General features: G+C 34.3%; 1 protein-coding gene across 3 annotated transcripts in view; it reads left to right on the forward strand.

The window, feature by feature from the left end:
* The window catches only part of HLTF (helicase like transcription factor), a 34309-nt gene extending 19879 nt beyond the window's left edge, over positions 1-14430 (forward strand). For all 3 annotated transcript variants that reach the window (XM_051983303.1, XM_051983305.1, XM_051983304.1), the window contains 9 exons: positions 459-594; positions 1841-2020; positions 3426-3550; positions 4248-4426; positions 6857-6982; positions 7417-7529; positions 7801-7981; positions 11383-11463; positions 12263-14430. In XM_051983303.1, the coding sequence (XP_051839263.1) occupies positions 459-594; positions 1841-2020; positions 3426-3550; positions 4248-4426; positions 6857-6982; positions 7417-7529; positions 7801-7981; positions 11383-11463; positions 12263-12415 (1274 nt within the window). In that variant the 3' untranslated portion in view covers positions 12416-14430. The remainder of the gene's footprint in view (positions 1-458; positions 595-1840; positions 2021-3425; positions 3551-4247; positions 4427-6856; positions 6983-7416; positions 7530-7800; positions 7982-11382; positions 11464-12262) is intronic.
* Positions 14431-15247: the final 817 nt, after the last annotated feature.

A 15247-nucleotide genomic window follows, 5' to 3' on the forward strand; every position in this document is an offset into this window, starting at 1 on the left:
TGGTTAGTGGGAAATGGTAGGAAATTTTCAGGTATATGTAGAAAAGGCTTCCTGTAGCAGATGGTTCCTGAAAGGCTTTAGCATGTGTTCCTAGAAGGTTCATGCTAGGTAATATGCCATATGCTTTGTGATTCAAAGTTACAGAATCAGACAAAGAAATTTTCTTAAAATGTAGTAGTTCAGTTTTTACTGACGACTGCACTATTTTACTGCTGATTAAAACATTGAAAAGAGAGTAAAAGCAATGAGATTAGTTTGCTGGTCTTACTAAAGTACTTTAGATGACATGTTGAGTTTGTTGCCTAAAATAGGAATTTCATTATTTGTTTCTGCTCTGTTTTATAGTGATAATTAAAAAATTGACATGCTTAAAGTGCAGTAAGATAGGTGGAGGTGTTCATGAAATTGCTTAAAATTTATCTTACATTTTATTAAAGAAATTCTAATTTTTTTTTTAGGTACTCCAATCCAGAATTCATTAAAGGACTTGTGGTCACTGCTTTCCTTTTTAAAACTGAAGCCATTTACTGATAGAGAATGGTGGCACCGAACAATTCAGCGTCCTGTGACGATGGGGGACGAGGGGGGACTTCGGTATGCTGTGCTGTACAATTATGCAGTGAGAAGCTAATGCTGGTTCTTTCAGTGATGTTTGACTGGCTAACCCTTTTCCACACTGGCCACTAAATCTCTTTGCATTTGACTCTTCTCATTTCCAATCTTTTCTAGGTTGTTTTTTAGCTTGTTGACAAACCTATAATAACTGCTCCTTTTGCAACCTCCATATTGGCTTAGTGTGATGAGACAGCCAACAGGCTTGAATTGCTGTCATACCACCCCAAACACCATTTGATTGACTGTTTCTAGGGTGGGAACTTCTGGCATACTCTATGCACTCATATGCTGTCATTTGTATACGTGAAAAAGAGGTTTGGATCATGGAATCATTGAGTAGAAGACCATCTATCTATTCAGCTTCTTCATTTAAAGAGGACACTGGGTTGGACAAGTTAAATGGCTTGCCTAAGAATAGTTCTATATGGACCTAGAAAGAACAATTGAATGAAAGTTTGATAGAGATTTTACAATAATTATAAGTTCCTCTTTAGCTGCTTTTCATAGGTAGAGAAATTTCCATCACCGGATGATCTTTAAACAGACATTAAGAGGCTTCTTAAAAAGAGAAAAAGAAAGGATATGAAGAAAAAAATTATGGTAAACAATAAAACAATGAAAATGAAATAAGAAAAACAAATAGAACTAGTTGTTGTTATTAGACATTTTGTTGAATAGCCAGTGTATGCTAGAGTTGGGTATCATCTTGCTTACAAGAGTCTATGGTTTAGCTTGGGGAATAAAATAGTCGAATAGCAATACAGACAACATTTGTCAAATGAGTAATATATCTTCTGTGATTTCAGAGGTGCAAATCAAGCAGAATATATTGAAAATGTTGGGCATCTTTGTATAAATAATCAAGGTACTTGCAAAACTAAGAGGTATCTATGATGGTGTTCCTGTGATAGGTACACAGTGAGAACAGAGGAGAAGAAAAGATAAGAAAAAAAGCCAAAATAAAATATAAGAAAAAAGTTAGGAGAGGAGTTAAAAAAAAAGAAAAATACATAAATGACCAAACCTGGAGAATAAAGTCTTTTTTTATTTTGTTTTTCTTTTAATTAATGTCTTAAGTTTGTAAACACTTCCTTTTACATGGTTAAAACTTCAAAAACTAGAAATGTATAAATTTCCACTGAATGTCTATATTTGTCTTTTAATCTCAAGTTGTATATTGGAAAGCAATGAGTTGAACATGGAATTTATTTTTATCTTTTCCTAGGCGTTTACAGTCCTTAATTAAAAATATTACCCTCAGAAGGACAAAAACAAGCAAAATTAAAGGCAAACCTGTTTTGGAATTACCAGAGCGTAAAGTATTTATTCAACACATTACACTTACTGACGAAGAGAGACAGATTTACCAGTCTGTAAAAAATGAAGGCCGAGCCGCAATTGGCAGGTATGGAGAAGGAAAACTATGTTCCAGGAATGCTTTTCTTCAGTCTGCTGGACTGATGATATTAGAGGACTAAAATGATGATTATACTTGCTTATTGTTATAGTTAAAATATGCTATGAATCAAACTAGGTGATAGACAACTTTTAGAGCACTATGCCCAGAATCTAGAAGACCTGAATTCAAATCTAGCCCCAGATACTTAGTGTACAGTGTTGGGCAAGTCATTGAATTTCTGACTTTCACTTTCCTCACCTATAAAATGAAGATAACAGAATGTACTTCTCAGGGTGTTTGGGGGGATAAAATTATATTGTAAAGTGCTCAGCATGAGGCTTGGCATATAGTAGGGACTTATTTTTCCCCTGCCCTGATCTAGTTTAAGCATTTCTACCCAACATTGGAGTTGGGATAGTGATCAGATCTGTGATTTCGGGGGTGCAGAAAACTTCTTAGGAGAGGCACCTTGTACCTTTGCTTCTTGAATGCCCATCCCATAGCCAGAATATTTTATCAGTGAGATTCGACCTCAGATCTTCCTGTCTCAGCATCTTGTATGCACCACACCAAGCAGCTTCTCATTGTACTTAGAGGTCATTCTAATGACTAGAGATTTCTTCTGACCTCAAGTCTAAATTGGCTTTCACGTATTTTCCATTTGACAAAGCATCATGACCTATAATATAATGAAAGCTAGCTCCCAAGAGATCAGAGCTCACCTACCACCTAGCTAAGGGCCTGGGGCAGCAGAGCTTTTTGATCCCTCTGTCCTTCTGAATCCTTAGCTCACAGGGACAGAAGCATCCCTTGAGAATGGGGGGGGGGGGAGGGAGGAAGGAGGAGGGTGCCCTTTGGGCTTGAAAAAGATGGTAAGATGATCAGAGTAGTCTGAGGGGCAGCAAGGGCAGGGGGCAAGAGTTTGAAGGAAATATGTCAAGTGAGATGTTAAGTCTAGTGATTCTGAAGTCTCTCAAGATTCCTCCAGAACAAACTGATGCTATGACTTGCGAAGGTAAACTAATAATGTAACAAAAGGAGAAAGGTAGATGAGGTATCTGGGTGAAATGGATTCTGAAAGTTCTAGATCTTTTGTGAAATAAGTCTCAGGGAAGAGTGGGCTTAAAGACCTGGGTGTCGATTCTAGCTCTGCCATCGATGACCTTTGGGGTTTCGGGGGGTGTCACTACTAAAAGTGAGATTAGTTCTAAATTAATGCTTATGAGCTTAAGCGATAATGGGGCCAAAGGCAACAAGTGATTGAATCATAGTAGAGGTGGAGAATCTTTTATTGTTGAGGAGGCATGAATGTGTGTATGTGTGTGCATGCATTTAGGCTTTGTATGCAGAGTTTGTCATTGAAACTGCAATAGTTTCTTAATATATGCTTTGGCTTCCTAATAATTTTTAGGTATTTTAACGAAGGCACTGTGCTTGCACACTATGCAGATGTCTTGGGCCTTTTGCTCAGATTGAGACAATTATGTTGTCATCCTCATCTCTTTACAAATACAACATCTTCCAGTGGTCCCTCAGGTTAGTAAATATAATTGGGCTTACATTGTTGTTGTTTATCAGAAATATATTGTTCAGTCAGAATTCTTGTTAAGTGATCATTGCAATTTCCTTATGAGATGCTGGCCATAAAATGATCATATTTTGTTTTTTTTTTTAGAATGCACAAATAGACCAGGGCATGTAATTTAAATGAAACACATTGAGCCTAAATAATCTATTTGAAAATTTTTGCTGATGAGGATTTTCTCTTATTGCCCAAAAGAACTTCCTGAGAGTTCAGTATCTTGCACTTCAAGGTTTTGGACTCAGGAGGACCTGGTTTCAAATCTTTTACCACCTATATCTTGGTTATCATTAGCAGGTCATTTGATGTCACTTAATCTCAGTTTCCTTGTCTACAATGAGGAGATTGTACTAGGTGACTCCTGTGATGCCTTCTTGCTCTAGTATGTAGGACCTGCCTTTCTCTGAAATTTGCTTTAGAATAGGCTTTACACAAGTTCCTGTGTGCATTTTTTTTTCTTGCACTTTATCTGGTTTTGGTGAGGGGGTACTGCTTAGTGTTGTTATATTTCCTCATTTAAGTGTTGTTATTTGTCCTCATTTAAACAATAAACTCTGGATAGTAGAATGAAACGCAATTCATATAAAATAACTTTCAGTCATTAAGAGGAGCTATGTGTAATTAATTTGCCTCTGTGCCCAATTGTGATAGGAGATGATACACCTGAAGAACTACGAAAGAAGTTGATTAGCAAGATGAAGTTAATTCTGAGCTCTGGCTCAGATGAAGAGTGTGCAATTTGCTTGGATTCTTTAAATATTCCTGTGATAACTCATTGTGCACATGTGTTTTGTAAACCATGCATTTGTCAAGTAATTCAGAATGAGCAGGTTAGTTTTTGCTTCTTTAATTAGTTGATACTTTGTCAAAATTTCATGTAAATCTTTTTCCTAGGGAACAAAACTATATGATTTAATTGGGCCATTCACACTTTACTATTTTAGCTGAGTTAAGTTTAAGTAAATATTTGACACTACAAAATATTGCACTAAGGGCATAAAATGTTTTGATAATCTCTGTTTTCATGAAACTTATATTTGGTATTAAAAAAAAAAATGTTTTAAGGAGGTGAAAAAAGGGATAATATGCCATCCAAGAGGACAAGATGGGGCTAAAGACGGTATGAGAATCCTTATGTACACCTGATTCCTGAGGTGGACTTCAAAAGACTGCACAGAAATTCAGCAGGTGAAGAATCTGAAGGAATTCAGGAAATTCCTTACAGAAAAAGACAGATTGATGTTGAGGAATAGAGTGTATTTTTATGTCACCATGGTTTAAAGCTTTTCATTCTTCCTTTCCATGGGCCATCTCATGTAACAAATTTTTTTTATATGACTAAAACAAATGGGAAGAAAATCAGCATAACTGGTGTCTAAAACATGCACATTGTAAACCATTCATGGCTACCTTGCCTTTAAAAGGGGTAGGATTGGGAGTGTTCTCACAATTCACATTTTGTACTAATGCTTGTTCTTTGGAATTTTACAACATTCACTCCTGACTTTTTTGTCTATTTTTTATTTGGTGATTCTGTTTACATTATTTTGGTCATATATAATATAAAAATAACATTCTTGATTTTGCTACTTCACTCTGTAACAGATCAGATAACTCTTTTCATGATTTTCTTTGTCCTGGTCGTCATTTCTTACTAGTGCAGTCATATTGCATTATATTCTATTTACATAGCCATTTTCCATTCAATGAGTATCTAATTTGTTACTAAATATTTTGCAGCAAACTCTCTTAGGTGTTTTCTCTGCTTCAATTCATCCCTTAACCATTTCAGATGCTGATAACTGTGGTAGTGCCAAAATAATGTTCCTGAAGAACAGAAATGACCTTCTCTGTAAGGTCCAAAATGAACACTTCTTTTCGGTTTTTAAAACTCTTAACATCTGGTTTAAACTATCTTCCTTTCCAATTTTATTTTATATTACTACCCTCCAACCTGCTCATCTTCCACCCCATTACTGTGATCTAGCCAAACCTGTTTTCTTTAGCTTTGTCTCCAGACTGAGTCTTTACATACATAGTGTATGCCCACTTTGTTCATTACCTGTTAAAATCCTTAGTTCCATACAATGCTTAGCTCAAAGGCCACCTTAGATTATGTCATTGATTTCTTGATGCCCTTTCCCCTAAATACCCTGTTTTTTGTATATATTTTGTTTATTTGCATGTGTGTTGTTTCTTTAAAGAGAGGGAAGTTTTTTGTGCATTAGGATTCTTTGTTTTTCCAACAGCTTGAACCTCATTGGCACTTAATGTTTGTTTGATCCAAATAAGGATATCTTTGGGACAGTTACAAGTATCAGTCTGGCATTCACACTGACATTTATATAGAGCTTTTTTTTTTTTTTTTTTTGGCAAAGCATTATTTCTAATGGTTATTTGGTTTTCAAAAACAGTACTAGATTAGGTAATATTTATAAGCATTACCTGTGTTTTCACTAAAGAAAACGAATCTTTGGTTAATACTGTCCGTTTAGTAATATGAGAAGTGAATTTGAACCCTAGTCTTTCAGGATTCCCAAGTCTGCGTCATTTTCTTCTATTATACTGTACTGCCTCTTTTCATAGTTATGTATGAAAGGTGACCGTGGAAGCCAGGGGGATGAGAATGTAGTGTCTTGAGGGCAGGAGGAGAAGGGATTCACGTCAAAAGCAGCAGTACAGTCAGGGACTCCTAAGTGGACTAAACAAAGAACCCTAATCGGGCTGCAGAGTGTGAAGATAATGGCAATGAAGCATTTTCAAAAAATTTTTGCCTGAACCCACTTGCAAAGCTGTTGCTTTTTTGAGACATTCATTTCTATTCGGTATTCTGTTCTAAAAGTAAAAGTATCTTATTAGAAAAATGGTAGACTTATGATATCCTTATGTCCATATTTGTTTATTTTGCTAACTTTGTAAGGTTTAAGAGACCTAAACTAGTTTTTTCACATAAAAAGACAATATTGTTTTTGATTGAGGAGCTCTAATAAATTTACTGCTTTCAAAATTATTACTTTTTTTATTGAATCTTTTAAGTTCTAAACTAGCTTGTGAAATTTACTTGAGTCTGTCCCCTTATTACTTCAATAACTTTTGGACCACTCCCAAAATAATACAGTGTTTTTTATCTTCATACTAATGCTAATTTAAGTTCTCAGAGAACTCCCTTCAAGGGCCCTACAAAAAAGAGGAGGGATAGTATAATACAAAATACCTTTATCTCTTAGGAGTGTTCAGAGATCTAATGTCTTATTTTCCAGCCAAATGCCAAATGCCCCTTATGTAGAAATGACTTACGAGCAGAAAATTTGGTAGAGTGTCCTCCAGAAGAATTGAACTGTAGTACTGAGAAAAAGACTGATCTGGAATGGATGTCCAGTTCAAAGGTAATTTTCAGACTGATGAAAGTATTACACATACAAAACCATTTGTATTTGTTTCATTTGCACTTGAACTAGAAGATTATTTCAATTTCAGCCTGTCATTTGAATGCTTTTAATAGGTAGTAAGGGTGGGGTGGGGTGAGTTTTTTTTTTTTAGGGGAGAAAAACAATTTAAGAAATAAATAGTGAAGAAAGGATAATTGATATGTTGTAATTATTTTGTTTTAGTTTTTGTATTTAGTGATGCCTTTTTATTTAAAGAGAAAGTATAATATTAATGAAATATGGCATTTGGAGGGTTTTTGAAATTAGAATAAATACCAAAGATCTTTTAATCCCATTTGTAAATCTCAGCTGGAATAGAATAATTGTAAAAGCATAATTTTTACTAGTTCAAAGTGGAATTTGATGGGTTACATACAATTTTGTTTTTTCAGATCAATGCTCTAATGCATGCTTTGATTGACTTAAGAAAGAAGAACCCCCAAATCAAAAGTTTAGTTGTTTCTCAATTCACAACTTTCCTGTCTTTATTAGAAACACCACTTAAGTAAGTTGAACAGTGTTTATCACTTTCAGTAAAAAAAAAGATTTTAAGTGTTTTGCTGTATGAAATTTGTGTCAGAAAGGCAGTTTTAACTTGTGCCCATTTTATATTTTTTCCCATATAACTTTTATACAACTTATAAAGAACTTCTTGTAACAATGAGAAATATTGTTTTAAATCTTGAACTTATTACAAAAGCTATGTGTGCAAATGATTACTTTCCTGTTGTTAATAACAACCTAGTAAACATTTTTTTTTTAAATTTTTGTTAAAGAGCATCTGGGTTTGTATTTACTCGTTTGGATGGCTCCATGGCCCAGAAGAAGAGAGTTGAGTCAATACAGTGTTTTCAGAAAACTGAAGCAGGATCTCCTACAATAATGCTTCTTTCTCTAAAAGCTGGTGGAGTTGGTTTGAATCTCTGTGCAGCCTCTCGAGTATTTTTAATGGATCCAGTAAGTAACCTTAGAGATAGATGCGACCAGGATATTTTTTAAAATGTATAAGAGTACCAATTTTTTTTTTTTGAAAAGTTAACAGTCGTATGTTTCATTTGTAGAGTGATTCTTCTCACATACTTATTCCTTTCAAAATTATTACTTTTTCATTGAGTCTTTAAATTCTAGGCTAGCCTGTGCTCATCTAATTTCAGAATACCAGAGGAGCCTCAGGTATTAAAGGACTGACTACATTCCCATCATGTAAACAGTGCCTTATATATAACAGGTGCTTTGTAAATGCTTGAGTATTATAAAAATATGTGTTGACTAATGGATTTGGGCACACATAATTAGATAACGCACCCAAAGTCACAGGGCTATGAATTGACAGGATTAATATCTTTTCAATTTAAAAGGGCTGTTTAGTTAAAAGTAACTAATGGAAACAGTTTAACACTATCATAAAAACTGATTAAGGAAATTGAAATGTAAGGTATATCATTTATAGAAATAAATACTTGAGTGAACTAGAATTCTTTAGATGAATTCTGATTGAATGGAATTTTAAAAAAGTAAGCTTTTATTTCTGACATCGCTTTTTTTGTAATAGTACCATAAATTTCAGTTTGAATGGACTTGAGAGATCATTTTGTTCACTCACTTAATAGAAAGGAACCTGATATCTAGAGAGGTTGTACATCTTGTTTGGGTATACCTTTTGTACTAAGATAATAGGAGTTTTGAATGAAGAGTTTTGCACTCCAGACTCCAAAACCAGTGCTCCTTCCTCAGGAATAATTAGGGTAGCTGACATTTATATAACATTTTGCAAAGTACATTATGCAGATTATCTCATTTGAACCTTTTGGTAAATCCATGGAGTAAGTTGCTTGTCTCTCTTGGGCAAACAAGGAAACTGGCTGAGAGGGTAAACAAATTGCCCTATATCACACAGGCAGGGAGCCAGCATCTGAAGCAAGGTTTGCATCCAGTATTGCTGCATCCTTAGCCTACAGCTTGACCTCCACAATGCTGCTTCATTGAGATCCATTTTATCTCTCAGAACTAGACTACTTAAAATTCCTCTGACTACTCACAGTACACCCTTCTACTTTCCCCTATCTCCTCGTTTCCTCTTATTCTCCTTTTCATCCTTGTAGTTCTTCAGACTCATTTCATTCTCCTGGTTCCTTGGTATCTCTCTAGTGTTTTAAGTGGCAACAATAAAAAATCATATTGTTGGTCATGATAGGAATGTTTAAAAAAAAAAGTGGCCACTTATTAAAGGGTACAAAAGTAACTCACCTATCTTGACTATTTATTTCTTTATATATTTAATTGTGGCTTCTCAACTGAGTCATCAACTCTTCACTTTCTCTGGCTGTTGGGTATCGAGTAGTGCCAGAGAAAATCACAATAACATTCTGCCCTAGTCCACTATTATTTATGTATAAAATAAGATGATACATTTAACATGTATACACTGAACATTTTAGTTTTTGATGCAGAAACTTTCAATGCTATCAGTATGACCATTGTTTATCATAGTATCATGAAGATAGAGAAATCGTAGAAAATTGGGCTAAATATTTTTTGAGCCTATGTGTTAGAAACTAATATTTAAAAAAAATGTTTGGCTCATTTACTTTGTTTTGTTATGAATTTATTAAAAATAATCAGTACTGAGTTTTTTTTTTTTTAATCCAGTAGGATTTGATTTGTCACATAAAAGGACAGATTACAAAATTATATAAGGACATTTTATCAGAATTTCAAAGTTATGTAAGGAAGATCATGTCTGGCAATTAAAAAAAAAGTCAGAAAATTGTTTGATTTATTTATTTTTTAAATTTTAATTGCTTAGCCTCCTTAAAAATGCTATTTACCGTTTTACATAAAAACCGTCCTTGAGGAAAAGAAACCTGGCTTAATTGTTAAAAGTTCTTTTGAATTCTCAATGAATATTGGGTTAGAAACAGGTAACCTGATGGTTTGCTGAGATATATATATATATATATAATATAGGGAGTTAAATGTATTAGAAGCGCATCAGATAAAAATGAGACATCACTTGTGTATCATATCTAGAACAGAGGTGTCAAACTTGTAGCCCCCAAAACAGCCAAAACCAAATTAAAATATAATTGTAAATGTTTAGCAAAATAAAAAAAAATACAAGACAACATAAATAACATTAATTTTTTGATTTTCTGAGGTAGTATGTAGCCTAAAAGAACCCTTTGCTACTTGAGTTTGATATCATTGAGCTGGAAAAGTGGTTCAAAGAAAAACAGTTTTCAGCCTATATAGGTTTGTCTGACTCAGATGTATAGTAGCAAACGTATGGCTATAGGATTTTCATATTCCTAGACAAAATTTTAAAGATCTCCTTGCTATTTTGATTTGAAAACTCCCTCAAAAAAAAGGAATAAGAAAATAGTCAAAGAAAAAGGCAAATAATTGTCCCCTTCAGAAAACTGCCCAAAGAGGAGTGTCCTTTGAATTCTATTTCTGTTCTAAAGGCAACTCTTCAATTAAATAGTAGCAGTAAAAACAACAACTAAACCAAAAAAGGGGTGTCCTGAAACTAAATGCATATTAAGAAGCATATTTATCAGTACTTAATGAGATACATAGCTTTTTTGAATAAAGAATGCAATACTACTTTTCCTAATTACTTTCTTTAGAAATAGTATAAATGTATGTGTTTATGTAAATATGCATACTTTTATATGCCTTGTATAAAAATAGACAAAACTGATTTGCATATTAGCAGATTTAAAAGGTCAATTGTAAGAGAATTCAACAATGAATAGAACAGTTACACAATCATGGGATAATAATGTAGGAAATGCCATATTGGTCCTACTCTGCTTTATTTCCAAGTCCATTTTCTGGTATGGGCACCTTGTCATGTTTTGTGTAAAGGTATGCTAAAAGCTTCAAAAGATCTTCAGGGAGAAGCCCCCTCAATACACCTAATATTTATTAATCATATCTTTAAAGCCTTGAGCATTTAGGCCACCAATTGTAATGAGAAGAGTATTGGAATCAGGAGTCTTAGCCACATGTCCCACTTGTGCCTCAACTTAGATTGTATGATCCACCACTGATGTGTTCCCTCACCTCTCCAAGATGCAGCTTCCTAATCTGTTAAAAAGGGGAAGGGATTCTATTATTTAAGAACTAGGGGAAGAGAACAAGGATCACTAATCCATTCAAAAAGATCCCTGTAGACCACAATATTAACTTAGTTTTTGTTTTCAGTGTATTTTTTCCCAGTGTAATTTTCCCAATTAAATTTAAACTAGTTCAGCATGCACTCAGGGAGGCTGCAGGTTGTGTGTTTGACACTAATGTAAAAGTAGAATGACAACAATCAGGACAAGTTATTCTTAAAAACCTCTTCTTAACAGGCCTGGAATCCTGCTGCTGAAGATCAGTGTTTTGACAGATGTCACAGACTTGGCCAGAAGCAGGAAGTAGTCATCACAAAGGTCTGTTTTGTATACACCTCAGTTGTTTCATTAGTCTTTAAAAACATACATACTGTTTTCAGAGTATCATTGAAGCTCTTGGAGAATTTGCTCTTTTAAATATAAAATGTTTTTCTCAGTTTGCTTTCTGTCCTTAAGGCCATGCATTTCGTTGATAGAGAATCATTAAGCAATAATATAAATCCTCAACTTTGTAATTATCATTCCATAAATAGAAAAAGGGGGAGGACAAGAGTTGTTTACAATTTCCCCAGTTGCCTCTCATATTTTCATGTGGATAGAAAGATCACAGATCTAGAGCTGGAAAGAAAACTTCACAGATTACCTAGTCAGTGTACCTCCTCCCACTTAGTTCTAGTTCTTGGTGTTCTTTCTCACCTGAATAACATTTTCACCTGAATAACAAGTCCCATGAATGAAGGCGATTTGCTTAGGGCCACCTAGCTCTACTGGGTCAAAGATAGGATTTACCAAAGTCCTCAAATTCCATAGATGAGTTCTTTCCTTATACTGTGCTGCTTTCTTGCCTTTATGAATAGCTTAAAGCTGTGTAATGTTGATGAGAAATTACAGTAAATTTTCTACAATAGAAAATGTTGCCCAAGTTTTTGAAAACATGACTTTTTTGCTTCTCAAATTGACTGGGAGCTTCAGATTTGGGTTTTGCATATTTACTTTAGAGAAACCCTTTTGATGCAACAGAAACATTATTGATAGTGATCTGCGCTGTTTTGTTTTCATGTTAGCACATTTAATAAGTATGGCTTTAAAAATCCGTGTTTGGTTTTCTTTTTTCAAGTTCATTGTGAAGGACTCTGTGGAAGAAAATATGCTGAAAATACAGAACAAAAAGAGGGAACTTGCTGCAGGAGCCTTTGGAACCAAAAAGCCTAATGCCAGTGAGATGAAGCAAGCCAAAATTAATGAGATCAGAACTTTAATTGATTTGTAATGTGTATGGTTTTAGGCCAGGTGAGTTCAGCTGGTCAAATACAGATTTACAAAATCTTTGGAAGAGGTAATTTGGAGTCTGCGATTTGTGTCTTTTTAAAACAGGTACCAAACATCTTTATTAGTGACAAGATAATTGACAGGTTATCTCTTCTGAATCTGAACTTGTTCTTAATGATAGTTCAAATAGCAATAATACTGCTGTGTACAGTAACTAAAATAATTTTATGAGAGAGAATTACTTTAGTATTCTACTTTCATAATACCAGTCCTAAGTATTCTTAAACTAATTCCCACCAGGTACACAACACAGCCTTTTCACTTTTGACTATGTCAGGCTTTTTACACTTTATGAGCAAACAAGTTGTTTTCTTGTTGATCTCTTACGGTTGTTCACTCATCTCCTCTTCATACTTTTATGATGAAATAGATAAATACTTTCCCTAAATTTAATTCTCAAGATGATAAGTACACAGAATGTGTAGTGAATTAATTCATTGGAACTTTATTCTGATATAATCCTTGCATCTAGAACCAAATTATATCAAAGGCCAAAGCCTTGGATGAACAACTTAATTTTATGTAGCTAAAAATTTTTTTTTTAGAAACTGTGTTATAGCAGTACATTCCCCATTATAGTCAGGTAGCACTGTATAAAGTGTTTTAAAAAACCTATCTTGGTACTTAGGTCATACAGGGAAAAAAATCATTCCACCTTATTTGATTTGACAATTTAAATTATGGAAATGCTAAAAATAGACATTTCTGTAAGTAGTTTTCACTCATGAAGCTTTTTTGAAAAATAACTTTGTAAACTTTTATAATTCCAAAGTCTGCTTGATGTAAAATTGCAATCTGGGTGGATGGTTGAATTAGATAACATATAAGATCCATTCATCTTTAAGGTTCTGTGATTCTATTACATCTTGGTCCTTATTCATAAAAATCTCTTCTGCATGTTCTTATTATCAAAATATTTGAAACTTTTAAGAATTCATTCTTATATGCCCATAGAAATGCAGTCAGTGCTATTTTAAAATATATATATGTATATGTATATATGTATATATACATATACATATATATAATTCAGTGATCAGGTTTAGATAGTATTTCATATGGAAATAGTTTAATGACTGTACTTTTTTTTTTTTTTTTTTTTTTTTTTTTAATGAGAAGATGCGTTAATAACCGTGATGAGTGGAGATTCATTTTTGGTACAAATGTAAAAGCACCTTAGATTTTGCTTAGAGTATATGATGTCACCTGAATGAAAAGCAAGGAAGATTACATGCAGTTTAAAGTTGTGGCATATATGTTTCACGTTTAGGAATACATCTTCCCTAAAGCCTAAATTTAGATTTGACTCACGTCAGGTATCCTGGCAGCTAAGCTTGCATTATTCTCCGCAGTTTCTTCTACCATTGTTAACAGTAATTGATCCACATCACATACAACTAGGGAGCTTGGTAGCATCTCTTCCTGAGTTGGAGAAGGGAATTGAGAGCTGTTTCTACTAACCTTCAGGAGCTGCTTAAGGGGCAGACAGGGGAAAAGCTACTGATCTTTGGCAATGTAAGCTTGGGGGATAGGGGAGTGAGGAACAGATTTGAATCTAAATTTTCCTACAAAACACAAAATCGGGTTACTTTCACAACTCATTCTCCTTTTGAGTTTCTGTAAAGTTAAGAACTCCCTTATCTTCTTTACCAAACATTTACTGAGTTTCTTTTCCCTAATTTCCAATATTTATTTTGGTGAATTCTTTCAAAAGTACAAATATTTCCTTAATGTATTGTTAAAGAAAATATGCAAACTACTTTGAAATTTGGGGATGGATACTGGAATTTTAACTTAAGTTAGTGCTATGTTATGAGCCAGTTTGAGTTTCTACGATACAGAAGAAGCTCCCTGTGAACAGTTTTGTTGTAAAAGGTAGATGCTATGCCCTATGCATTTGTAGTTTGGATTGGATTTCTGTGTTACATTTAAAATCAATAAAAATGTTAGAATTGATTCCATTGGCCTCTTCACTCCTATATAACTTCATGGTGGTTTTTTTCCCTAAAATGCTAACAACCTTATTAAGTGTCACATTCAAGGGAGGCAAGACTCATTTTACAATCACAGGCTTCTTCCATTTCTACTAACAGGGAGTAAAAGTAAATGGAGTGATGAGCTGAGAGCAAGATCAGCTAGACTGTGCTCCATAGAGCCCTTTGCTAAGTGTGGCTCTTAGCCACCTTTACTGAGGGCTACGCACCAGTTCACTGCTTCTTTACTTGAATTTCTTCTCCTTTGAGATAAGAATAGCCTATGTGTCCATTACATTTAACTATAAGAGGATAAAATGAGATGGTAAGGCTCAAAGGTTTCCTGGGCCTCCTGCTCCCACAGCTGTCAGTGTGGTCTCCATATCTCAGCAAGGATTGTCCTTGGTATCAACATTTAAGTGGGAATTGAATAGGAACAAGAGGTATTGGTGGGAAGTGCCTAAATTTTTGTGGATTCTTCCTTTCCCTGCTGAGGGAGTGTCACTGCATTGACCCTGGTGAGCTTTGTGAAGCAATTGTCTAAGATTTAGTTCATGAGGGACTAGAATCTAATTCAAAGCCCTTTAGCTTTGAATCACTTAGTGAAAGCAAAAGGTAAAAAGTAGTTATCTATTTTTTTTCTATTGTACTTAAAGGAAATACATTGTGATCTGGTTCTTTATTATGTGTAGACCTGAGGGGTGAAACCAAAATAAGAGTTTAGACGCAAATCTTCTGATTTTAAAGATTGGAGACCTTGTTATTAGAAAAGGACTCCACTTTTGAATAATGTGGTGCTG

The sequence above is a fragment of the Antechinus flavipes genome, chromosome 3 (assembly GCF_016432865.1).
Source record: "Antechinus flavipes isolate AdamAnt ecotype Samford, QLD, Australia chromosome 3, AdamAnt_v2, whole genome shotgun sequence".
In the NCBI taxonomy this organism is placed as follows: Eukaryota; Metazoa; Chordata; class Mammalia; order Dasyuromorphia; family Dasyuridae; genus Antechinus; species Antechinus flavipes.